The 27550-nt window shown below is 41.6% G+C and overlaps 1 protein-coding gene across 1 annotated transcript; it reads right to left on the bottom strand.

Moving 5' to 3' along the window:
- Window positions 1-2046: 2046 nt before the first annotated feature.
- Window positions 2047-27158, bottom strand: ARRDC4 (arrestin domain containing 4). The gene is made up of 8 exons (XM_038746431.1): window positions 26907-27158; window positions 13657-13723; window positions 13306-13453; window positions 10485-10587; window positions 7764-8020; window positions 6274-6436; window positions 4612-4766; window positions 2047-4508 (listed from the first exon to the last, which is right to left on the bottom strand). The coding sequence occupies exons 1-8, from the start codon at window positions 27142-27144 to the stop codon at window positions 4452-4454; spliced, it is 1188 nt and encodes a 395-aa protein (XP_038602359.1). The 5' UTR covers window positions 27145-27158; the 3' UTR covers window positions 2047-4451.
- Window positions 27159-27550: the final 392 nt, after the last annotated feature.

Consider the following 27550-nt stretch of genomic DNA (forward strand, 5'->3'; position numbering starts at 1 on the left):
TCACTTTGCCCCTTCTTACCTTACCTCTCTGATTTCCTACTATAACCTAGCCTACCAACTTTGCTCCTCTAATTCCAACCTTTACTGTACCCACTTGTCTACATCACCTCTGGCCTGGAACTCCCTTCATATCTGACAGACAACTACTCACCCCACCTTTAAAGCCTTATTAAATCACATCAAGAAATCTTTCCTCCTAAGCCCTCATTTCCTCTTCTGCTCTGTCTTACCCTTACATTTAGATTTGTACCCTTTATTCTCCCCACAGAATATATTTACATATTCATTACTTATTTATATTTATGTCCTTCTCCCCAGCTACACTGTTAGATCCTTCATCATCATCATCATCAATCGTATTTATTGAGCGCTTACTGTGTGCAGAGCACTGTACTAGGCGCTTGGGAAGTACAAGTTGGCAACATATAGAGACAGTCCCTACCCAACAGTGGGCTCACAGTCTAAAAGATCCTTGTGGGCAGGATGTCTACCAACTGTTGTATTATACTCCCAAGTGCTTAGAACAGTATTCTGCACACAGTAAGCACTCAAATATGATTGGCTGTGATTTTTTTTTTTTTTACAGAATTGGAACATATGTGAGCTAAACACCTTGATAGAGTTCAGAGTCACCAATTAATTCTCAATGGGCACATTTAATGTGAAGAGATCAAGAAAGGACCTTTGGAGGGCCAAGATATCCTTGGTCAGAATAAGACACTGTGCCACCAACTAAGCATTAATCTTCTTTGCATAGGCAAGGTAATGTTACTTGGGGGTAAATAGCCTATCAGTTCATAATCCACATTGCAACAATACTATCAGTCACGAGTCAGGAAAGACCTCAGAGTCATTTTCATTCATTAGACCATAAGACCTCGGAGTCATTTTTATTCATTCAATTGTATTTGAGTGCTTACTGTGTGCAGAACACTGTATTGAGCACTTGGGAGGGTACACATACACATATTTCCTGCCCACAATACACTTACAGTCTAGCAAGGGGAGCATTGTTGAGGGTTTTTAAAATCGTCCACTCAGTGTGAGGCAGCAGCCCCAAAGAGTGAGTGGAAAGTGTCTATTAAGGCAAGGGGACCAATAAGTGTGAGAAGGGCAGGATCCAAACCAGGAGTGTCTGGAAGGAAGGTGAGTTTGGGATGGTTTTGAATTGGATCCAAGTCTGACTTGGGGTTTTACGGGCCACCATGGAGAGCGGGGAAATGTCATTCATTCAGTCATTTATTGAGCACTTACTTTGTGCAGAGCACTGTACTCAGCGGTTTAGGCCCCTCAGCCCCCAGTCCCCTGATTTCTTCACAGTTGGCCTGCAGACCAGGTATGGTCAGTGACCTCAGTGGCCAAAATAAGTGACAGTCCTTAAAACAAGCAAAAGGAAACACTTCACCCAGCGAGTGGTAAATTCACCAAATTTGTTACCACAAAAGATGGGCACGCTGAAAATATAAATTCAGGTTTGGCAAAATTTATATTTCCTATAAATTTATGCAGGATCCACAATTGTTTACTAGAAGGTTAGGGATGTTAGATGATTGCGCCAAGGAGGCAACTATCTCACCTTTCCTTCAAATGTTCTGTCACAGGAGACAGAACATAGGGTTAAATGTACCATTTTTCTGATCCAGTCATGGCACTTATGCTCTTGTAAACAGGAAAGGTATGAAGGTGAGAGATAAAATGGTTAAAAATAGAAAGAACTGATAGGTTTAGAATAAATGAAGGTTGTTCGGGGACCAGATCGATGAAATGTTTTTACTTTGGCCGTTAAGGCTAGGGTCCCCTCTCACTGGAGAACAAGATCTAAAGTACTTAAAGGTTGTCAAGCTAGAAACCTTGAAAATCTTACTCCCCAGATTTCTATCACCACACAGTTCTGAAACACTTCCTTGCACCAGTGGTATAGCAAGCACTAGATTCTCTCCTATTCCCTCCAACTAGAAGTTCTGAATATGGAGCATTACCCAAGCATTTTTGGGTCCCCAGATACATTAACCTATTATCTTTAAAAGACAAAACACCACACTGGCATATAATTTAAATCTTTTATTAGAAGAAACCCATGGGGTTTACGCATTAATACAAAATACAATCACTTTTCCTGTGGGTTAACGAACTAACTCAAACATTTCTTAACTGTTTCACAGTTTTATCAAAAACAAACTTCTGTATATTGAGCTTGTTATTGTGCAAAAAAAAAACCCAAAGAAAAACATTTTTTACTCCCCAAAAGATGCACATTTTCCATTTCAATTTTTTTTCCCAGCAAACAAGTCTAAGGCCACGGTTTATTTGCAACCAAAACAAAAGGCAAAACATGTTTTTAAAGCACAGTGCAGCAGCATATTAATTCTTTCTTCATTAACAAACACCTTTGGTTGCATAAAGATGTTATCAATGACCTCCTCAGGTGACAATCCAGAATAGGCACCTGGCAATATTTCCAGAAGGCATGTATTTTTAAATTACAGTTTATGGCTGGCAGTGCAATTAGTCACACCACCAGTTCAATAAGGCAAATACTTTTTTTGGCTATTCTCTCTAAGTGCTGCAAATAGACCTCTGCATTGGTAATATGGGCTCTCCAGATCTTTAAAGTCATGTAAATTACAACTTTTGAGAAACATTTAAAAACATAAGGAATATACTATTTGAAGATGTTTCCAAAAGATGTAATAAAATTTGGTCAAAATTGAATTTGTCAGACCAGTTTGCTAAGAGGTGTACATTAAAAAAAAAAAATCAAAACGTTTAACATTTATCATAAAATTACAATTAAGTTTTAGATTGTTCTTTTATAAGCAGTTTAAAGTCAAAGTGCTAAAAATTCTAAACAAATTAAGAGACTTTTAAAATGGGGAAAAAAAAGGGAATACATGGATGTAGAAAAATCCCTGCGCTTAAATCATTAACTTTTAAATATAGTTATTTAAACTTACTGAAGCTTTACTATTTGACTTCAGTTACTGATTAAAATAACCACTAACCTTTTTCTCCAAATGATGATGTGTTCTGCTATGGTAGGGACCAGAATCCATAGCCAAAAATCTTATCGGTTTAGGGAAACTAATATTCTTTGTCATCCAAAAGATCAGATGTATATTACGAAAGGAGCAGAAAGATACATCCCAACTTTCTGCAATTTACAGCCAATATGCTATTATTCCTTGCAGGTGAGTTGCAGAGAAAAACAAACAATCTACTTGTAAGGGGAGCCCAAAAGGACATTGCCCATGCCTTATGAGCAAAAACAATCTTGCTGTTCTGAACGCCCTGAGGAAAGATGATATAGGGAAATATTGCACTGAACCACAGTCACAGTTTAGAAAAAGGCTGTATACTGAACAATGGGGAGAGAAACAAAGGGGCAATCAGCAAGCCAACTATCAGAGTTAAAGAGAGAGGACTTTTAGTCTTTTGGTTGAGGAATGTATAACATAAGTGATTCTGTCCTAGATATATGGCTATAACTAGTTTTTCATCTCCATCTAGTAAATTTTTAGTGGTGTGTAAATTTATAATTTCTAAATAGTGTTGTTTTACAAAGGATTTTCATCTGAGGTTTCTGACTCAAAACAAGTACGCAGTGAGTCCAGTCGAGGTAGGTTTAAGACTTTTGGAAATTTTTTGTAATCATTGTCTTTTCCAAGCATTTATAACTGCAAGGTTTTGTAACTAGAATTTCCTGATATTGGCCCCTCAAAAGAGCAAAAACAAAAACACATAAAAACCCATACCCAAAATAACATTAGCATGTTAATTAGCACAGGAGATCCCTTTGAAAAGAAAAAAGTGCATCAACTATCCTCAAGATAACCCTGAGCTATTTTTCAGGGTGAAATTTCTTATTTCATAATACTGCATAAACAGCCATCCTGACATGAATCTTAAATTCATTTGCTCAGAATCTTCTACAACTTCAGTCTTCTAGAAAAGTTACAGTCTACTAGTTAGGATTCCAACTCCAGTAACAGTTAGGAACTATTAAGGCCTAGACATCTGGGGTTTTCTTGCAAGATTTATATTTAGGTCCCTTGTTTTATGGCATTTCCTTGTCCTAGACTATGAAAAGAAAAATACAATTTTTTTCCCATGAAGCCTGAAAGGATATTGGGTTCACCTTTAAAAACCCTTACAGCTTTGAGTGTTTCCATTAGTTCTGGGATTACTTTCTTTCTGGTCAAGTCTTCTGCATGCTCAAGCTGCAGCTCCACTCAGTGCTTCTCATATCTTCATCCCATGATTTAAAGGGCATCCTAAGTAACAGGCAAACCAGTTATGGGGAATGCTTTATCCCAGAAGTCAACTCATTTTCCAGAATCTCCATCCATCTGCCTTCCTGCCCCATTCTTCATCCTTACAGTTTTTCCACCAGCAAGAAGTAGCAAGAAAAAGCCAATGATCTTAATTCATTCATGATCACAGTGATTTCAGCTTCAGAGAATGAATGAAACAGGTTGAATCTCTTCAGTGTTACTAGGATGTGGATCAACCTATGGGGGGGATTTTTGAACAACATTATTTTCAGGTATGATGGGAATAACTATGCAATTCACTATTTCCATTTGCAAATGAACAATCTGAAGAATGAGGTACCTCAGAATATAGAGGTGGAGGTTGAAACCGGAATTCCTGAATATAGGCCAACATAGGGCGACACATTTCTCTTTCACAGTCAAGTGGCTGAGGATAAGGAGGAATGTGTCTAGCATATTCTTCTTCTGATACCACATCTCCATAATTCGGTGGTGCTGTGGAAAAAAAAATAGGATCTTAATGATGCTAAGAACACCAGCATTTTCCATGCAATTTTTGGATCCTCGATGATGGACATAAGAAAAGCAATCCCTTCATTTCACATGGACACTGAGATGTTTTCCCTGCGGTTCAGGAAATCTTGGGTCAACTATGGCCAATGAGTTGCAAACGATCCTACCTGAAATTATCTTAACACTAGATATATATTCCTCTTAAGTATTTCACTTCTAAAACTAAATTATTCCATTGTACATATTCTGGAATGATACACAAAATTGGACACAATTCAGAATCCTCTAGCACCTTCAACTGCTCACTCTCTAACTGTGGGGGGTAGGGAGAAGGTCCCTCAAGGTTCAATTCCATGTCCCCTTCACTTCTCAATCTACGGCTTTCATGGCTCCATCTACTATCTTCAAGTGGATTACTCCAAAATCTACCTTAACTAGCCCTGACCTCTCAGCTTCTTCCAGGACCCCTCTAAAATGAATGCCCCACCTGCACCTCAAACTCAACATGTTCACAAATTTACACCTCATCATCAGCCCTCCTAAACCCTTTCTTCCTCCTAACTTGCCCAACACAGATGACACTACCACCACCATCACCTTTGTGTCTCTAAATATGCAACCTTGGTATTATCCTCTATTCCTCCTTCTCTTTCAGGCCCCAAATGCAGCCTGTGACCAAATCCTCTTGGTTCTTTCTCTACAACATTTCCAGAAATCAGCCCCTTCCTTTCCATCCAAACTTCCACCACACTCATCCAAGCACTTGTTCAACACTAACTACTGCATCACCCTCCTCCCTCTCAAGTCCGTTTCATTTTACTACCTGTACCATTTTCCTACAACATCATTCTTTACATATTTCTCTTCCTCAGAAACCTCCAAAGGTTGACCGTTGGCTTTAAGACCGTCAATCAGCTCTTTCCTCCCTCACTCCTCTCCCACTTCACCCCAGCAGTCAAACCAATCTACTTTCTGTGTTCTCACTCATTCTAATCTCTTTCACCGCTAACCTCATTCTCACACCCTCCTTTCTGCCCTTCTCATCTTCGAGGCCCTCACTGATTAATCTCATGTCTTCGCCTTATTCCCGTCCCTTTAATCCTTCCACATAACCTAAATTGGGTTACCCCCTTCCCATTGCAAGCATGGTTTTGACACCTGTCTACATGTTTTGTTTTCTGTCTCTCCCTTCTAGACTGTGAGCCCACTGTTGGGTAGGGACCATCTCTACATGTTGCCTACTTGTACTTCCCAAGAGCTTAGTACAGTGCTCTGCACACAGTAAGCACTCAATAAATATGATTGAATGAATGAATATCTTTAGACCCTATTGCTGTCTCCTAGCACTAATTTATTAATGTCTGTCTCCCCTGCTAGTTGTAAACTACTTGGGGGCAGGAAACATGACTATTAACTATTGTACTCTGCTAAATGCTTAGTACAATGCTCTGACACAACTAAGTGCTCAATAATTACTATTGATTTTTACCTTCAGGATGTTCTGGCAGTGTCAATGTCAACCAACTCATGTCCATGCTGAACTGACTAGCAACACTGGAGTTTCTGCTGCCAAATCCGTTGTATGGAATTGTGCCAATCACCAATGGTAGCTCTACCCTCAACTTCTTAGCACCAGGTATGTGTACATATACCTATATCAAAGACAAAAGTATAACATTAGAAATGATGCTAGTCAGGACACAAACTATAATTCATCATTTCAGGGAAATATGGTACATTTGAGTCTCCTCTCTGAACCTGCTTTGAAAACCCTGGCATCGGCAGGTTTTGCCTTTTCTGTTACTGCCCTCAAAAAATCTCAAAGAAGTCCTCAGAATCAGGAAATTGGTGGACAGTGGAGCCAGTACATGTGCTAGGTTTTCAGTCAATGTAATTGAGTGCTTACCAGAGTACACCAAAACAAAGTTGGTAAACACATTCTCTGACCACAAGAACCTAACAGTTTAGAGGGGCAGACATTAATATAAGTACATTACATTATGTACATAAATGCTGTGGAGGTGTGGATAAGGTGAATATCAAGTGCTTAATGGGTAGAGCTCTAAGTGCATAGACAGCACAGAAGGAAGAGTGAGTCAGGGAAAAGAGGACTTAATTGAGGAAGGCCTCTTGGAGATGTGATTTTTAGTAAGGCTTTTAAGGTGGTGAGAGGGGTGATTGGTCACAAACCGAGGGGGAGGGAATTCCAAATCAGCAGGAAGAAGTGGTAAATGGGTCAGCGACAAGATAGAGGAGATCAGGATAGAATGAACAACCTGGCAATAGAGGAGCAAAGTTTAGGGGCTGGGGTGTAGTAGGAAGTCAGCGAGGTAAGGTAGGAGGGAACAGTTTGTGTGCTTTAAAGCCAATGGTATGGAGCTTCTGTTTGATATGAAGGTGGGTGGGCAACCAGTGGAGGTTCTTGAGAAATGGGGAGACATTAACTGAACATATTTTTTTTTTTGAGAAATATGCTTCAGGCAGCAAGACTGAAGTGTGACTTGGAATGGGGAGAGAAAGAAAGCAGGGAAGTAGTAATGATTACTGATGCAGTAATCAAGGTGGGATATGATAAGTGCTTGGATTGGCATGTTAGTTTGGATGGAAAAGAAAGGGTGGATTTTAGTGATGTGAAGGCAGGACAAAGCATTTGGTGATGGGTTGAATGAGAGAGATGAATCAAGGATAAATGCTATGATTATGGGCTTGTAATATAGGGAGGAAAGTGCTATTGTCTACAGTGATAGGGAGGACAGGGTTTGGTTTCATTTAATTGAGTCCTTTTGTTAATTTTGATGAAAGATATAAAACAACTCCATTCTCATACTGCAAATTAAAAAATGTAATACATCATTTTGAAACATAAGGATAACCTGTAGGGAGATATTAATCTACCTGGTACCTCACTAAATTAAATGCAATTATTGGTATCTCACATCTGTTACATAGTTAATGTTCTCACAAAGAAGCTTAACTCACAGCTAAGAAGTAATCCACTCTGATAATAGAGCAGTTAAGGATGGATGGAGAAACAGGTGGGATTTTCAAAGTCTTGCCATTCCAAGTATCAGTACTTCCAGAAGCTATGTGGTTTCCTCGCACATTGGCAACCATTTGACGGACGGTCTTGGTCTTTCCACTGGCCAAGTATGTCTGTGTTTGGATGATGGCCGCTTTTGGAACAATTAGTCGGGAGGAGCAATTTTCAATTTCTGCATAGATTGGTATGGCCTCACCTACAAAATATGGAAATAGAAAAGCCAACATATATGCAGTTTATGGAAATGGGACAGAATTCACTATTTAGTTCCATAGATCCAATTCTTCTACGTTTGCAAAGTAAGAAACAGAGGCACTAATTGAAGGAATAAAGTAAATCCAGGGCGGTACAAGTACACTGGATGCCTTCTTGCCCATGATAAGGATGCTGTAAAAACAACTGGTAAAAACAAGACTGTGAACTTAGGTCAGATGGGTCAATTGACAGCTAAGACGGGGCTCTTAGATAACTCCTTTCAACCCAAGTGGAAGAGGGAGTGTTCAACCTGATGATCATGAATCTACCCCAGTGCTGAGTATAGTGCTTGGCACATTAAAAGCAGTTAAATACAGCTGTTAATTGGGTAGAAGATATGGGTTTGAATGAAACATTTTATAGGGAAAAGCAGTTAGTTTTACAGAAGCAGTTCCCAAGGACATTCTGCTAAGGCTGCATCTTTTAAAATGAGTGAAGTGCTCTAAAGTACACTTGGAAATCTAGTAGGTTGAGTGCTACACTGGAGAAAAATGGGTCTAAAGTTTATTGTCTCCACTTCCAGACTATTGGGTAGCAGCATTTTTACAAAATGCTGGATTGTTCAGTTAGTAATTTAAGATGGCACATAAACAACAGATAGTACAAATAAGAACAACATTTTATGGTGGCTTCCCTGTCCCTGAGGAATAGTCTGTTATAAATCTTATCTCAATACTCCTGAGATGCAGGAAGAGGCCCTTTTTGTAAATGATGTACTTTATAGATTGAAAGAATAAATGATTTGGCCAAGGTTAGAAAGACAAGGCTTGGCTCTACACAGCCCAAGTGAAATGGATAATTGAGAGTCCCCAAAATGGACTTATGTAGGCTGTCTACATGCAAAAGAGGAACTGGATATTTCTCAATACTCCACTTCACTTGATCCATGCAGATCGCAACGACCACACAGAACTAGAATCAAGATGTCTTGTCTTCAGCATTACAATTTAAGTCCAAAAAATAGTGTGACAAAACACATAAATCTGTTCTTATGCATGACAGGAAGCAGATGAAGATTTTAGGAAGCTCAGCAAACCACAGAGATAGTTTTTGTTAGAAAGGCGTTTAATTGCAGAACAGTAATTTCATTTCACATGCTATAGCTTTCTTTACTGCAGGGTTGGAGCAGAGGGCACCCTAGACACTAAGGAACTGCTGGTCACCATGTTACCACCACTCCGCCCCGAAGAAGTGGAAATCACAAGTTTATTAAAAATTTTAGATGTTGGAAACATTCTATTTTCTGGACTTGTAATGGGGAGAGAGCTGGCTAAAAGAACCTCACTAAACGACTCTGAGCAGAACTTATTTAAATCATATTAAATCACTTGTATAAGGATCTCTTTTATTCAATCCTGTATGTATGTACATTCTCAAGAGCCACATGCAGCATTACATGCATGTACTGTAGGCACTCCAATATTAATGATGATGCCGTGTTATTCTGTTAGGGACATTCTATTATAATGTTCCTCCATATGACCCTTTATGTCTAGGGTGATTTAAAAGCCTATCAGATTCATTCATTCAATTGTATTTATTGAGAAGTATTGTGTGCAAAGCACTGTACTTAGCACTTGGGAGTGCTAAAGATGACGGAAGGCAGGAGAGGGCCCACAGAACTTCCAGGAGGAGAAGTAGTTTGGATGAAATGGCAAGATGGATCTTTCTCAGGCTGAAGCTCTTGACTTATGAACCGGAATTTCTGCTAATCAACTAATACATTTTCTATGCTACTGGGGATGGAAACTGACACTCTGAACCTCTAAAAATTTTGAACTGAATTTATAAGATCAAATAAAAGTAAATCCCATTCTACATTTCAACAAAATTCCTTTATACTTCCTTTACAAAGAACACATTCATAAATAATGGCAGACCAATCTTTAAAAGTGTATCAAATGGCTTCTGCAAAAATCTCAAGCTTACATCTTATTGATGACCCTCGAGCCTGATCTTGTCTATCTCTTCACTTACCCCTTTTCCCTATCCTCCCTCTGGCCTGAAACTCTGCCCGCCACCGCCCCCACTATATGTGCCACCCCAACACTCTCTCCACCTTCAAAGCCTTAAGGTCATATCTCTTCCAAGCAGCCTTCCCCTATTTTCCCCAAACTTCCTCTCCTTTCTGCATCATCTGTGTGTTTGGATCTCTACCCATTGGGCACTTGGCATTCACCTCACCCTCAGACCCACAGCACCTATGTACATATCTAAATTATTTATATTAATGTCTGTCTCTGCCTCTAAACTAAGTTCATTATGGGCAGGGAACATGTCTACCAACTCTGTTGCACTGCACTCTTCCAAGCGCTCTGCACACAGTTAGCACCCAATAAATACTTCAGATTGATTGGTCAAACATGTTTTTCAGACTTCTACAAGACAAAAACAAATGTGCTTACCATTACAATATCCCTTTCTATCAATTTTGGCACTGAGAGAGACTAGCCCAGAAGCCAGAAAACAACAGCCCACCATTTTCTCTTGAGTCCTTGATATAGGGGTCTAGAAGAATAGAATAATAAAGCAATCGTCAGGAAATATTATTGCCACATTATTTTCCTGTAAAATTTACACACTTTAAAATATGACTTCATATACTGAACCTTAATCTTACAAATTGAACCTGAAGAGTGACTCTCCAACTCCACAGGTTACTGTAAGGGATTGGAAGAGATTGGCCATTATCAATCCATGGGCACGTGCACTGAATCCTTAATAAGGGGTTTAAATGGTGGCCACACACAAAAAAAGCCAAACCTTAGACTTTGTTGATACATCAGGTCTAGGAGATAAGGCTTAGTACTTAAATAAGCTACCAAGGTCAAAACATGGTTTCTTTGACAGCATCAGATTTAACCTGAGACTATGAAAACAAACACAAATAATATAATTAAGTATACACATTCATATTAGGGGCCATACTCATAACTAAAATCAAAAGACATTTTAAATTAGGGATATCAGTAGTGCAATAATATCCAGGTTTCAAAAAGACTTAGAATTGAAAATACAACAAGAGCTAAACATAGACAAAGTGTGCCCAAATTTGAACATCACATAAGGGAGTACTCTCAAATAGGTCTGAATAATAAGGAATATCCATTCATTTAATATGCTAAGACATTTAAAAAGTAAATGTCTCATACCACCATCTAACATCACTGATTTTAGTTTATTTTTATTTTTATCAAAAGGTGTCATTGAATCCAGAACAAAAGTTCTTATATATTTTTCCTTTATGGGAAAGGATTGAAATGACAGTTGAGCAGTCCATTTTTAAAAAGCAGAATTGAAATTTGCCTGCGGAATGCTGGGAAGAATACAAATCAAAAACAAACACGAAATCTAGGTCTGCTTGAGCAAAATTACTTCCCTAAAATGTCTGCAGGCCTCAACTATTTATTTATTTTTGCAACATGTTCCTGGAATGAATTATCACCCAACTACCTGCTTTAGGGCTAGGGTAAACTAACAACACTAGTTCAGGCCTAGTGCAGCTTAACTGGTCCCATGGCAGTTTGTCCTAAAGGAAAGGCCATATGCCCCAGCAGTTGGCAGACCTAGATTCTAGTTCTGGTTCTGCCACTGACCTGCTATGTGATATTATGCAAATTACTTAGCCTCTCTGAGCCTATTTCCTTACCTGTAAATTGGGATAATCACATTATCTCTTTATCTCAATGGGCTCTCATCTCCTTATCGCAATATAATGATAGAGTGGTATTAAGCTCTCCTCCTTCTAGATTGTAAACTTCTTACGGGCAGGGAAGGAGTCTGCCAACTCTGTTGTATCATACTCCTCCAAGAGATAAGTATACTACTACTAATAATAATTTTTGGTATGTTAAGTGCTTACTATGTGCAAAGCACTGTCCTAGCACTGGGTAGTACTCTGCTCAATAAATACCATTAATGTGCCAAGCACTGTACTAAGTCCCAGGATAGAATATAGGATAATCAAGTTGGACACAGTCACTGTATGTCTTCGGGCTCAAAAGTTAAGGAGGGAGAACAGGTATTTAATCCTCATTATACAGAAGAGAAAACTAAGGCACAGAGAAGTTAAATGACTTGCCTATGGTCACACAGCAGGCAAGTAGCAAAGGTGGAATTAGGACCCAGGTCCTCTGACTCCCGGGCTCTTTCCATTACACCCCACTGCTTCTCATCAGATGACTGATGCGAAAACAATATGGAAACCCAAAAACGCTCCAGAAATTCAATTTATTTAGGAATTGCTAATAAAATAATGGGTGTATGTACTGATGATAGATTTAAAACATTTTAGGTTATTTTGCATCTTATTGCTCAGTTTTGGAATACAGGAGCCTACACCTTTTCTAGTGGGAAAAACAATCTTCTGGTACAAAAAAATACATCTAGGACACATTGTATTATGATGGAAAGTTTAAATTATCTCGACATTTTCTGTGAAGTAAAAACCATTCATTTATATTTAAATGTAGAACCATTAGGTCCTAGTAGATTCATGAAAGTGCAAGGTATAATTTTACATTATTTTGATAATATGGGTTTAGATAAAAGAATCTAGCTCATTAGCTCGCATCTTGCCTATTCTGTTGTTACTTACAGTCTGATCTTTCTTACCACTCTACAGTATTTCTAGTGATTATTAGAAGTTCAATGCTTTAATGTGGCCAAATCTGTCATAAGGAAATGATAACTGAAAGGACTCTGAAGCAGCTGCATGCACTTACTTAATGTTAGAAAATGACATGCAAAATGGAAGGATACATAGCATAATGGCCTGAGCTTAAATAACAGGCTGAGCATGATTAATACTCTACTCTAATTACTGTTTCTCAACCTGCTATTATTGAAGAGTTTAGGACACTGCAGCCCCATGAATGTAGTTGTTCTGCTAAAAGTACGTACTTTAGGCTTGTGCATTATTATTATTAAGTCTTATTAATACGTTTTAAGCCTGCGTAACTTTTGGCAAAAGAAACCCTGAACAGCAGGGATATAATCAATGGCATTAACACAGACACATTTTCTCTCTCTCCCCCCACCACCGCCCCCCGCCCCCCCAGCCCCCATCTCTCATATTCTTAACCCTAGACCATCAGTGAAACTTTAACGACAGGACAATCATACTTTTTAAGGAGCAAGTGACAACTAATCAGACATCCTGTACATTGCTTGACATCTGGCTCTAAGCTGTTTTAACACCTGTTCAGTGTTTTCAAACGAACTTACTATTAAAGCTGGTGTATTGACATCGATATGGTTGATAACCTGGAGTTCTCGCTTCACGCTCTGATCAGGTGCTAAAGGTCGTTCCAAGATTGCTCTCACCCAATACTGAATACTGCCATACTTTCCCGTGAATGAGGTCACTAAAGGCCTGAAAAAGATAGACAACATACATTCGTTTATTGTGAATAAACTTGATATTACAGGCACACCTAGCGTTCAGAAAAACAGCAGATGTGCAAGTTTCCAAAGTAAATATTCAAGATAGGCATACTTAGACACAAGATGAAAATTAGTGGACTAAGTAGTTTTTGAGGAAAAACTAAGATATCAATATCAGATAGTTTCACTTACTCAGCTGGAAGTTGAAAACTAAATGGAAATTCATGTTTTCCAGGTTGCAACAAAATTACATCTTCACCTGCAACAGAGAAATTGGAAGTTATATTTTAACTAATACCATGCTCCAAAATTTAAAGAATGGAGAAGCTTGTATGTTTACATTTATGATGTATGTAGAAAGTTTATTACATAAATGAGGATAAAAATGTTTTGAGGTGTTACTGTGATTATGAAAAATTAAACTGGGAGGTTTTTTGTGAACTATTCTCATCAGACTGAATTCTTCATCAGAAATGGACGGGGAGAGGAGAACAAGAGGAAAAATGTTCTGAATACTAAGACACAGAGCTGTGCAATAAATAGGGTTATCTAAGTGGTGCCATGCTCTATTGTGAAATCACTGAAGAATAAAATGAACAGCCAAAAATATATACTTCCATTTTCCTCATTCATTTTGGTTTTGCAATAGAGGTAAATCTAGTTACAGGAGAAAAATAGTGCTACTTTCTTACCTACAATGTATTTACTCAAATAATCACCTCCTTCATACAACTGCCCAATTTTTGAGAAGAAATAGAAGAGAAGGAAGGGAAGGGAGGGGGAGAAAATTCTATGAGTGCCTGTTGTATGCAGCACTGGGGAGAATGAAATAGAAGAGAAAGTCTCAAGTATCCCCTTGTTTGTCTCAGTCCTCTAGTCTCCCCAACTTTCCACATCTTTCCCTCCCCTATTACAAGACTTTCATTCTCCTATCCCTTTTTCAATGTTGGAAAAATTATGTGGAAAAGCAGAACCATTATGCAAGTACATACAGATTTTTAATCTGATTTTCAGTTTAAATTTTAAGGATACAGACCCTCAGAAGATGTTTAACTTCTTAAACATTACACCTTTAATCAGTCAGTGGTATTTACTGAGCACTTCCTATATGCAGAGCACAATACTAAGCTCTTGGGAGAGTATGATACAACACAATTACCACACACATTTCCTGCCCCATAATACGTTTACAGTCCAGATGGGGGGACAGACATTAATATGAATAAGTAATTTATAATACATAATTTAAAGATATGTATATAAGTGCTGTGGGGTTGGGGGTGGGGCAAATATCAAATGTCCAAAGGTCACAGATCCAAGGCCATAGATGATGCAGAAGGGGAACGGAGCTGGGGAAGAGAAGGCTTAATTGGGGAAGGCCACTGGGAGAAGATGGTGTCCTTAATAATGTTTTGAAGGTGGAGAGAGTGGTCATCTGGCTTATATGGATGGGGAGGGAGTTCCAGGCTAGGGGGATAATGTGGGATAGGGGTTGGTGGCAAGACAGACGGGATTGGGGCACAGTGAGTAGATCAGCACTAGAGGAGTGGAATATGTGGGCTAAGCTGTTAGGAGTTCAGTCAGTCAATTGTATTTACTGAGCACTTACTGGGTGCAGAGCACTGTACTAACCCCTTTGGGAGAGTACAAATATAACAAACACATTCCCTACTCACAATGAGATTAGTGAGGTGAGATAGGATGGGGCAAGCTGAGTGAGTGCTTAAAAGGTGATGATAAGGAGTTTCTGTTGGACGTGGAGGTGGATAGGCAGCCACTGGAGGTTCTAGAGGTGGGATGATGTGGAGTGAAAGTTTTTTGCTGATAAATGATCTGTGCAGCAGACTGAAGTATGGATTGACGTGGGGAGTTTAGCTATGTAGAAGTAGTTTTTGTCCCTAGAAAACGGCAGACCCAAATGAACACTAGAAATTTCTGCCTGCATAATTGTCAGAAGATTTCTTAACCCATTTTATGCTGCATCCTTTGTTTTTTTTAAAGTGGTATTTGTTTATGGTATTGCAACTCAAGTGCATAGTGCCCAGGTGATATATTCATTCATTCATTCATTCAGTCATATTTATTGAGCGCTTACTGTGTGCACAGTACTGTACTAAGTGCTTGGGAAGTACAAGTTGGATATGTTAATAATCCTCTGGACTTTCACTTCTCCAGTTTTATAAGTAGTTCCATCCGTTCTCCCTTTCTGTTACTGAGCTATTAGAATAAATTCCACCAGTATTAATTTCTGTTGGTTAAATGACAGACGATCCTACTTATATCTGTCTTATGGCTTTTTACAGACATATTTTCATCCTCAATTAATTTTTAGTCCAGCAGAAGAATTTTTTTTTATCTTCCCAACCAAACCCTGTCCTTCCTGACAACCCAGAAATCTTGCGCTTCTCCTTGACATCTCTCTCATTCCACAATCAATCTGTCACCAAATCCTGTCGGTTCTACCTACTACACTGCTAAAATCTGCCCTTTCCTTTCCATCCTAACTGCTACCATGCTGATCCAAGCACTTATCCCATCCCACCTTGACTACTGCATCTGCATCTTCACTGATGCCTCCTGTCTCTCCTCACTCCAGTCTACACTTCATTCTGCTGCACGGATCATCTATCAACAAAAACACTCAGTCCATAGCTCCCCACTCCTCAAGAACCTTCACTGGTTGACCATCCACCTCCACATCAAACAGAAACTCCTTAGCATTGGCTTTAGGGCTCTCAATCAGCTCACCCCATCATAACTCACCTGACTAATCTCCCACTACAGCCCAGCCCATGCACTGAACTCCTCTAGCACCAGTTTACTCATTGTGCCCCGATCTCATCTACTTCATCACCAACCCCCTTCCCCCTAGCCTGGAACTCCGTCCTGCTCCATAAGACGCCAGACCACCACTTTCCCATCCTTCAAAACATTATTAAGGTCAAATCTCCAAGAGGCCTTTCCCGATTAAACCCTCATTTCCCCAGCGCTTGGTCTTCCCTCTCAGTCAGCTATACACTTGAATCTGTGACCTTTGTACATTTGATATTCACCCCACTCCCAGACCCACAACACTTATGTGCGTAGCACTGGACTAAGCTTGGGAGGCACACTACAGAGTCGGAAGACACAATGACTTAAATATGAACTCTCAAACATTTCCCTTTTTTCTTCTTCCCCCCTAGCTGTATGTTATCTTAGTGTATATCTCCCCTGCTAGATTATAAACTGCTTGAGTGCAGGGATTATATCTTCTAACTCTACTGTTCTCTTAACACTGGCTCTGCAAACAGCAGGTGCTCAATAAATACTACTGACCTATTAGGTCAATGCATGGGAAGGCTCCAAGACTATGCAATTTCCCCACCCCAGTGAGAAGAAAAGACCTGTTCTTCCCTTTAAGTGAAAGCAGGAACAAATCTCTCCAACTACAGAACATTGGGAGGGTTGGGCTATTTAGACCAAGGACGTCCCTGACTGAACGGTGAGAAGTTCAAGGATTATTATTGCCTCCCAGAAAAAACGTTCTGCTGCTCTTCTTGTTGTCATTGTAGTACTGTTTTTGAGTGAATTTGTCCAATTATTTCTATTCCAGTGTGTCCTCATAGGATTGACAATCTAAAAGATGGATGAGAACAGAGAGTTGATTCAATAACCTTGTACCTCCCCCCGCCCCTTTTATTTTCCTAATGGTATTTGTTAAGCATTTACTATGTGCCAGGCACTATTCTATGTGCTGGGGTAGATACAAGCTAATAGGGTTGGACACAGTCCCTGTCCCACATGGGGCTCAGTCTTAATCCCAATTTTACAGATAAGGTAACAGACACAGAGAAGTTTAAGTGATTTGCCCAAAGTCACATGGCAGACATTTGGCGGAGTCAGGATTAGAACCCAGGTCCTTACTCCCAGGTCCATACCTTAACCACTAGACCATGCTGCCTCTAAGCTCCCTTTTCAGGTACTTAATCCATGCTTCGTTTCTGAAGAATTCAGGGGTATCGGTGTCAGAACCAGACCTAATCTCATCCGTCTCACTGCCGACCTCTTGCCAACGTCTTGCGACTGGAATGGCCTCCCCCTTCACATCTGACAGATGGTTACTCTACCCCCGTTCAAAGCCTCATTAAAAGCACATCTTCTCCAAGAGGCCTTCCCAGACTAAGCTCTCATTTCTTCTTCTACTTCCCTCCTTCGTCCTAGCACTTGGATTTGCATCCTTTATCCAAAGCCCACCTCAGCTCCACAGCAGAGATCCATAATTTATTTATATTAATGTCTGTATCCCCCTCTAGACTGTGAGCTCATTGTGAGCAGAAAACATGTCTACCAACTGTTATATTGTACTTCCCCGAGGGCTTTGTACAGTGCTTTGCATATAGCAGGCACTCAGAAAATACAACTGATTGATAATCATTTCAGTAACTATACCAAAGTAGTAAAAACACAGACCTGCCAATCAAGCAATCAATGATATTTGAGTGTTTACTACTGTGCCTGGAACACAGTAAACACTTGGGAGAGTATACACAGAGTTAGAAAATACAAACCCTACCTTCAAGGAGTCTATAGACTAGAAACCTACCATCTATGGGGGAGACAGTAGACACAGTGGACAAATATACTGTAGTTGAGAAAGGACATAAATCATAGACAAGTGAATAGATAATAAACACAGATAAATGAGTGCTGAGCTGGCTAAAGGCATAAAGGAGAAAGTTAGATGGGATTAATTATTCAGGGAATGCTTCTTGGAGATTATTTCTTAGGAAAGCTTTCAAAGTGGAGTGAGACAAGGTTTAGCAAAGCTGAGGATGGAGGTCCTTCAAAGCAGGGAGGTAGGTTTGAATAATGGATGGAGATAAGTGAGTGGAGTGAGGTACAGTTAAGAGGCTGCATAAGAAGAGTAAAGACTGCACGAGCTAGAGTGTAGTGAAAGAAGAGGGCAGATGGCTAAGAGTGAATCGATTAACAAAGAAACTCAAAACCAATGATTGGGAAATTTTGTTAATTCGAAAAATAACACAGAGCACAGTTTACATGGGTAAACTTTGAGTACTGGAGAATGCATTCCAATATTGGCAGTGAAAAGGCAGGTGAACATGTTTGCGATATAGAATGAAGAAGACAAATGCTAGAGGTTAGGAGAAGCTGTGATAGTAGTTCAGCCAGAGGGCACTGAGAAGATCCACGGCACGGTGGTTTTGAGGATGGAGTGGGAGCGGAAGAGCTGCCATAATTAGAAACAGACAATGTGAGAGAGAAATCACAGAAGCACCAAGGTTATGTGGAATGATAAGAAATTCAATTTTATGCAAATTAAATTTACTTTGCCACCACATCACCCAGATGGAGCTCTCCTGAAAGCGGAAGAAAATAGGAGGTGATAGAGCACGAGAGCTGTAGATTTTGGAAATCATTAACATAGAGGTGGTGGCTGAAATGATCTGAACAGATGAGCTCCTGATAGAATACAAATGAGAAAAGTCAAGGACCTCAAACTGAGCCTTGTGGGACACCCACTGTGAAAGGATGGTGAGAGGAAGAAAAGCCAGGAAAGGAAACTGAGGAGGACTGGTCGACACAGAGTGTTCCTGGTGGAGTACGGGACTCTGATCAACTCACTCAGTATTAGGATGGTGTGCTTTTCAGACAACCGTCTCCTTGCACTGACTCTGTTCTGCTGCTGTCCCACTGTGCTCACTGTTCTGCTGCTGCTCACTGTGAATTGGGACAGTCCTGGGCCTTGCTTCCCAGGAGACTTGCTTCTTCAGGGATGTGGGAAAGCTCTCCCATGTCAGGCTGTAGAACTGGTGATTTGGGCTCCCAAGGGCTCCTGCCCTTCTGATGTTACTGGGTACAGAGGTATACCACCCATCAGGCATTAGCCCTGGACTCCAACCCGCCTGATGGGTGGTATACCTCTGTACCCAGTTGGAGAGGTAAGATGAAAACCTGGGGAGTACCCGCTGTTGGTTAGGGACCGTCTCTATGTGTTGCCAACTTGTACTTCCCAAGCGCTTAGTACAGTGCTCTGCACACAGTAAGCGCTCAATAAATACGATTGAATAAATGAATGAATGAATGAATACAGGACTTAGAGAAACAAAGCTGGAGAGTGCTTCCAAAGGAGAAGACAGATCAGTCAGTCAATCGGATTTCCTGAGTGCTTCCAGGGTGCACAGCCCTGTACTAAGTGCTTGGGAGAGTTCAACATAATAAACAGACACATTCCCTGCCCACAATCAACTTACAGTGCAGAGTGAGAAACAGATATTAATATAAATAAATAACTATAGGTAACTATCAAAAGTGGTAAAAAGATCAAGGGGCATTAGGGCAGAGCAGAGGCTCTTTTCTCCAGTTTAGAGATGCACCCATAAGTTTAGTGATTTGCCCAAAAGCTATAAAACAAATCTATGGCACAGCCTAGCCTGGTATTCAGCCTGACAGCTCAATCGAGCACTTTCCCCTCTAGTCTGCTCTATAATAGAAAAAAACAAACACCAAACTTGCTTGCCAATTAAGTTTCAATAACGTTTTAAGAACAATTAGGTTTGGAATTAGCTTTTAAAATGTGATCTTTCAGTTAACATGGGAAAAGAATATACTTTGACAAGAGTCAAAATGGTGAGCCTGTTTGATGTAGGGTAATACAATGGGGGAAGAAATGGTTTGTGTGTAAGTGTGGCATTCCACAACACAAATTTTCCTTAACATGGGTTTCGCAAGAATGAAACCCTTCAGTTATAGGAAAGCTGGACATGTTTACTTAAGATAACAGGTGGGTCTCAATCAATCAATGGTATTTACTGGGTTCTTGCTGCATGCAGAGCACTGTACTAAGCACTTGGGAGAGTACAATGCAATGAAGTTGGTAGGTGGGTTCTCTGACCGTGAGCCCCATGTGAGACATGGACTGTGTCCAACCTGATTAGCTCGTATCTATCCCAGTGCCTTGTTTTGTTTGTTTTGTAGTACTTCTTAAGCACTTAGTATATGGCAAACACTGTTGTAAATGCTGGGGTAGGTACAAGTCACTTGGGTTGGACACAGTCACTGCCCTGCCTGGGGAGGAGGATAGGTTTTGAATCCTCATTTTACAGTTGAAGAAACTGAGGCACAGAGAAGTTAAGTGACTTGCCCAAGGTCACATAGTTGGCAATTACCAGAGCAATTGCCAGAGCCAGGATTATAACTCAGGTCCTCTGGCTCCCAGGACCTGACTCCCATGCCCATGCTTTTTTTCCACTAGGCCACACTCCTTTATTCTGTCTGGCACATAGGAAGCACTTAAATACCAAAAAAACAAGGAGTAAACAGTTAATCAATGGTATTTATTGAGCACTTACTGTATGCAGAAAACTGTACAAAGCACTGTACAAAACGGAGTTGGTTCTCTGCCCACAAAAAGTTTGCAGATAGAGGGGATGACAGACATTAATATAAATTAATTACAGATATGTACATAAACGTTGTGGGGCTGCGGGTGGAGTGAATACCGAATGTCCAAGGAGTATAGATCCAAATGCATAGACGACTTGGGAGAGGATTTGGGGAAAAGAGAGCTTAATCTAGAAGAGGGGAGAACAGTGTAGAGGGGGAGATTTTAATGTTGCAAACTAGGATCCTTTTCTATGGCTTTGGTTGGAGGCCTGAATGACAAGCACTGAACTTACAGCACTTTAACATATCCAGTCTATGTTCAAATGGCTATTCCATCCCTACAATTAGCACTAAAATGAGGTAAATTAAATTTGAAGGTGAAACAATGAATACTCTCAAGCAAGGGTCCAAATGAAATGGAGTCAGTTCTTACAACAGGAATTTTCAATACTCACTTTGAGTACTGTGATATTCTGGATCATTCTTCCAACAACAGACATATATTTGGATATACCCAGTGCATTTTTGAAAAAAAAAAAAACAGTTGTGCACATGTTCGTAAGGTCAGGCTTGGTGTGTGAATCATATGTGGGCTTCACTTGGAGGTGGCCATGAACATAACCTTGGAGTGCTTTAGCATTATTTAAAAATTATATTTAGGGTGCACAGGTGGCATTTCACAAGAGCACAAAGAGGGTGGTTGGAAAGAAGGGCTTGAACTCACTGAGGAAAAACGAACTTGATAACGATAATAGGTTACAATAGGACAAATCTACTGGTAGTAATTTGCTAGAAAGATATTTTGACTTCAGCTAGGGAAAAGGAAACCTCACAAACTTCAAGGGCTGGGAGAATTCATCAGTATGATTATGAAACACCAGTTATATTTATAATTGGAAGCCAGTGCCTACATAGTAATGGTTTATTTTCTAACCCACTCATCCAACCTTGGCTTCACAGACTCCGTCCTCTCCTGGTTCTCCTCTTATCTCTCTGGTCTTTCATTCTCAGTCTCTTTTGCAGGCTCCTCCTCCCCCTCCCATCCCCTTACTGTGGGGGTTCCCCAAGGTTCAGTTCTTGGTCCCCTTCTATTCTCGATCTACACTCACTCCCTTGGTGACCTCATTCGCTCCCACAGCTTCAACTATCATCTCTATGCTGATGACACCCAAATCTACATCTCTGCCCCTGCTCTCTCCCCCTCTCTCCAGGCTCGCATCTCCTCCTGCCTTCAGGACATCTCCATCTGGATGTCTGCCCGCCACCTAAAACTCAACATGTCCACGACTGAACTCCTTGTCTTCCCTCCCAAACCCTGCCCTCTCCCTGACTTTCCCATCACTGTTGATGGCACTACCATCCTTCCCGTCTCACAAGCCCGCAACCTTGGTGTCATCCTCAACTCCACTCTCTCATTCGTCCCTCACATCCAAGCCGTCACCAAAACCTGCCCGTCTCAGCTCCGTAACACTGCCAAGATCCGCCCTTTCCTCTCCATCCATACCGCTACCCTGCTTGATCAAGCTCTCATCCTATCCCGTCTAGCCTACTACATCAGCCTTCTCTCTGATCTCCCATGTTCGTGTCTCTCCCCACTTCAATCCATACTTCATGCTGCTGCCTGGATTGTCTTTGTCCAGAAACGCTCTGGGCATGTTACTCCCCTCCTCAAAAATCTCCAGTGGCTACCAATCAATCTGCGCATCAGGCAGAAACTCCTCACCCTGGGCTTCAAGGCTCTCCATCACTTCACCCCCTCCTACCTCACCTCCCTTCTCTCCTTCTACAGCCCAGCCCGCACCCTCCCCTCCTCTGCCGCTAATCTCCTCACCGTGCCTCGTTCTCGCCTGTCCCGCCGTCGACCCCCAGCCCACATCATCCCCGTGGCCTGGAATGCCCTCCCTCTGCACATCCACCAAGCTAGCTCTCTTCCTCCCTTCGAGGCCCTACTGAGAGCTCACCTCCTCCAGGAGGCCTTCCCAGACTGAGCCCCCTCCTTCCTCTCCCCCTCGCCCCCCCTCGCCAGCCCCCCGTCTTACCTCCTTCCCTTCCCCACAGCACCTGTATATATGTCTGTACATATTTATTACTCTATTTATTTTACTTGTACATATCTATTCTATTTATTTTATTTTGTTAATATGTTTGGTTTTGTTCTCTGTCTCCCCATTCTAGACTGTGAGCCCACTGTTGGGCAGGGACTGTCTCTATATGTTGCCAACTTGTACTTCCCAAGTGCTTAGTACAGTGCTCTGCACACAGTAAGTGCTCAATAAATACGATTGATTGATTGATTGATCCTCTATTAGAGCTCCTTCCCAAAATAATAATAGTAACAATTAAAATAAAAATAAAGGCCATTAAGTGCTTAAATGTTGGGGTAGATACAAAGTTATGAGATCAGACAGTCCCTGCCCTACAAATCTATTTATCTCCATTTTCAAGACAATAAAACTGAGGCCCAGAGGATTTAAATGACTTGTCCAAGATCAGACAGTAAGACAGGGGTAGAGCAGTCCCATGGTCTCACGGTCTATTAGACCCTGCTGCAAAAGAAGGCTTTGAAATTGATAAGCATGTCAATGAATCATGACGAGTTGCATATTCGAAGAGTACAAATAAAAGCTTCTTTAAAACAGAGATAAATTACTTTTTCTATACATTAATGGATTAAAGTATTAGTACTATGGAAGTAGTGTTGCCTAATGGAAAGAGCACAGGCCCGAGAGTTAGGAGTCCTGGGTTGTAATCCTGGCTCTGGATTTTGTGCAAATCACTCAACATCTCTGTCCTCAGTTTCGTGATCTGCAAAATGGGGGTAAGATTACACGTTCTCCCCTCCTTAGATTATGAGTCTCATATAGAACAGGTATTATTCTGATCTGTTTATATTTTTATCTAGCCCAGTGGCTGGCACATAGTAAAAACTTAAATACCATAATTACTATTGTCACAGCTAAAAGAAACATCAAGATCATATTACATAAACACAAAACATCCTTGCTGTCTTTGGAAATTTGTTTATATTTAAGGTGGAAACAAAGGCTGCTCTGAACTATAAACAAAGTTTTGCATAAAAACTTTAGGCTAGTGTGCAAAAGCACCATGACATGCAACAAGTAATTCATTTCAAATAATTAAATAATTACAGGTAGGAGGCTGAATAAGAAAGCAGACCTCTTAGTAAAGCTTCTAACAAATCATCTTTTGATTTAAGGGTTGGAATGTCAGTAATTTGTATGCTACCAAGGGTTTTATCGTTGAAAAACTCACACACACACACACACACACACACACTAAAATCCTACACTTTCTTATTCTCTAACACAGGCCCCCTGACTATAGAAATTACCACTTGTACCTACCAAGGCCAGTTTAAATATTTGCCTGTACTTTTTACAATACCTCCAGATTGGAAAATATTACTACTGCTTAGTTTATAACCTGTACCCTAAAAGTACTACCCTGGGGTCCATTTGGTTAAGTGAGACTGAGGGAAAAAACCCAGAATCGCAGGAAATCACAACTGCTATTTCAGTTAAAATTGTTTTTATTTAGCATACAACTACTTATTATAAAAGTTACCTTGTGATTTTATAGTCCTGCACCACAGTACTTACCCTTTCCAATCTATAGATGAGAAAACAGAGAGCAGGTTGTCACTTAGGGAAGGTCACAAACCAGTAGCATAATTGGGGTTAGATCTCACACCACTTATAATCATTCATTTGTATTTACTGAGCGCTTACTGTGTGTAGAGCACTGTACTAACAAACAATAACAATAAACAGATACATTCCCTGCCCACAACGAGCTTACAGTCTAGAGGGGGAGACAATGATATGAATAAATAAATAATCATGCTCTGTCTTGGTACAGAACCCAAACCACTCTTGATCAAGGCAGGCTCTGTGATGAACTCTTTTCAGGGCAGAAAAAAGCCAGAAATCCCGCATTACCTTCACTCCATTAAATTGTACTTACTGAGTGCTTACTGTGTGGAGCACTGTACTGAGCACTTAAGAGTTCAATACAAGAATAAACAGACACATTCCCTGCCCACAACGAGCTTACAGTCTAAAGGGGGAGAGAGACATTGCTATGAATAACTCATCATGCTCTGCCTTGGTACGGAACCCAAGCCACTCTTGATCAAACCACTCTGTGATGAAGAACACGTTTCAAGGCAGAAGAGAACGAGAAAACCCTGCATTACATCCACTGCATTCATTCATTCAATTGTACTTATTGAGCGCTTACGGGATGCAGGGCACTGTACTGCGCACTTGGGAGGGTACATTACAAGAATCAAACAGACACATTCCCTGCCCACGATGAGCTTACAGTCCAGGTTCTTTGCCTTTCGCACTTGTCCAGGAAAATTCATTCAATCGTATTTATTGTGCGCTTACTGTGTGCAGAACACTGTACTGCGCGCTTAGGAAAGTTCAATGGAAGAATCAACAGCCACATTCCCTGCCCACGACGAGCTTACAGTCTAGAGGGGGAGAAATACATTGATATGAATAAATAATCATGCCCTGTCTTGGTTCAGAAACCAAGCCACTCTTGATCAAACCACTCTGTGTTGAAGAACACTTTTCAGGGCAGAAGAGTACCAGAAAACCCTGCATTACATCCACTCCATTCATTCATTCAATCGTATTTATTGAGCGCTAACTGGGTGCAGGGCACTGTACGGCGCGCTTAGGAGAATCCAATGCAAATGAATCAACAGACACATTCCCTGCCCACGACGACCTACAGTCCAGATTCTTTGCCTTTCGTACTTCTCCAGGAAAATTCATTCAATCGTGCTTATTGAGCGCTTACTGTGTGCAGAGAGAGCACTGTACCGCCTGCTTAGGAGAGTCCAATGCGAATGAATCAACAGACACATTCCCTGCCCACGACGAGCTTACAGTCTATGTTCTCTGCCTTTCGCATCTCTCCAGGAAAAAGGTCCAAGCTCGGATCAATCAATCAATCAATCAATCAGTCGTATTTATTGAGCGCTTACTGTGTGCAGAGCACTGTACTAAGCGCTTGGGAAGTACAAGTTGGCAACATATGGAGCCAGTCCCTACCCAACAGTGGGCTCACAGTCTATCAATCAATCAATCAATCGTATTTATTGAGCGCTTACTGTGTGCAGAGCACTGTACTGTACTAAGCGCTTGGGAGGTACAAGTTGGCAACATACGGAGACAGTCCCTACCCAACAGTGGGCTCACAGTCTATCAATCAATCAATCGTATTTATTGAGCGCTTACTGTGTGCTGAGCACTGTACTAAGCACTTGGGAAGTACAAGTTGGCAACATATAGAGACAGTCCCTACCCAACAGTGGGCTCACAGTCTAAAAGGGGGAGAAAGAGAACGAAACCAAACATACTAACAAAATAATAATAATCATCATCATCATCAATCGTATTTACTGAGCGCTTACCGTGTGCAGAGCACTGTACTAGGCGCTTGGGAAGTACAAGTTGGCAACATATGGAGACAGTCCCTACCCAACAGTGGGCTCCCAGTCTAAAAGGGGGAGACAGAGAACAAAACCAAACATACTAACAAAATAAAATAAATGGAACAGATATGCACAAGTAAAATAAATAAATAAATAAATAGAATAATAAATATGCACAAACATATATACAGGTGCTGTGGGGAAGGGAAGGAGGTAAGATGGGTAAGACAGCCCCCAACCAAACCAGCAGCCCGGCCCCATCCTCCCCTGCCTCTGCAGCTCTCGACCTTCAGAAGGCCATCATCAATCATCATCAATCATATTGATTCATATGATATCAAAAGTCAATCATATCAATCAAGGCAATCATCAATCGTATTTATTGAGCGCTTACTATGCGCAGAGCACTGTACTAAGCGCTTGGGAAGTACAAATTGGCAACATCTAGAGACAGTCCCTACCCAACAGTGGGCTCACAGTGGGAGTAATAATGATGGCATTTATTAAGCGCTTACTATGCGCAAAGCACTGTTGTAAACGCCGGGGGCTGTTTCCTTTTCGATGGCCGAGGTCCGGCGGGGCTCACCTGGGCCGGGCTCCCCGAGGCTCCGCCGGACGCTGAGACAGGGCACCTCCCCGGTTGGGGCCCGGGCCCGGCCCCGGGCGCGGGCCCCGCCGACGGCCTCCAGCCGCAGAGCCCGGCAGGCCAGCGGCTCGGTGGCCTCCAGCAGGACGTGCCCGGCCACCGTGTCGCCCGCCGCGTAGCCGTTCTTCCGTTCATCCTCGAACAGCAGCCCCAGGCTCTTCACCTTCTCGCCCCCCATCCCGCGCCTCGGGTTCGGCCGGGACCGCCCGCGCAGCGAAGCCACCCACCCGCCGCGGACGGCTGCTTTAACCACCCCGGCCGGGACGCTCGCCGATTGGCTAGCGGCCGCGGACGGGCCCTCCCCGATTGGCTGCCGCCGGCCGGCGCGCGACGTGATTGGCTTCCCCCTCCCTCTGCCTCCCGCCCTCCTCCCCGCCCCTCCGCTTCGGGGGCCTCCGCGGAGCGTGGACACGGAGCGCCCGCCAATGGGACGGCTGGCGGAGGGGCGAGGAAGCACGTGCGCGCACCGCTGATTGGATGGGGGGAAGCGCGGCGTCGGAAGACGGCCAATGGGACGGCGGAGGGCCCATGTGGACAGGGGCTGGGAAACACATCGGTTGGGCGGGGCGGGGCGGGGCGGGGCG

This window comes from Tachyglossus aculeatus, chromosome 5 (genome assembly GCF_015852505.1).
Source record: "Tachyglossus aculeatus isolate mTacAcu1 chromosome 5, mTacAcu1.pri, whole genome shotgun sequence".
Taxonomy (NCBI): Eukaryota; Metazoa; Chordata; class Mammalia; order Monotremata; family Tachyglossidae; genus Tachyglossus; species Tachyglossus aculeatus.

Bases quoted from the DNA above. Each gene is read 5' to 3' on its own strand.
- ARRDC4 (XM_038746431.1), bottom strand. From the start codon at position 27,144: ATGGGGGGCGAGAAGGTGAAGAGCCTGGGGCTGCTGTTCGAGGATGAA. The intron at 13,724-26,906 runs GTGAGCCCCGCC...TCTCTGTTGCAG, and splicing joins CCTCGGGGAGCCCGGCCCAG to GTGAAGATGTAATTTTGTTG. The intron at 13,454-13,656 runs GTAAGTGAAACT...TATCTTTTTCAG, and splicing joins AGTTTTCAACTTCCAGCTGA to GCCTTTAGTGACCTCATTCA.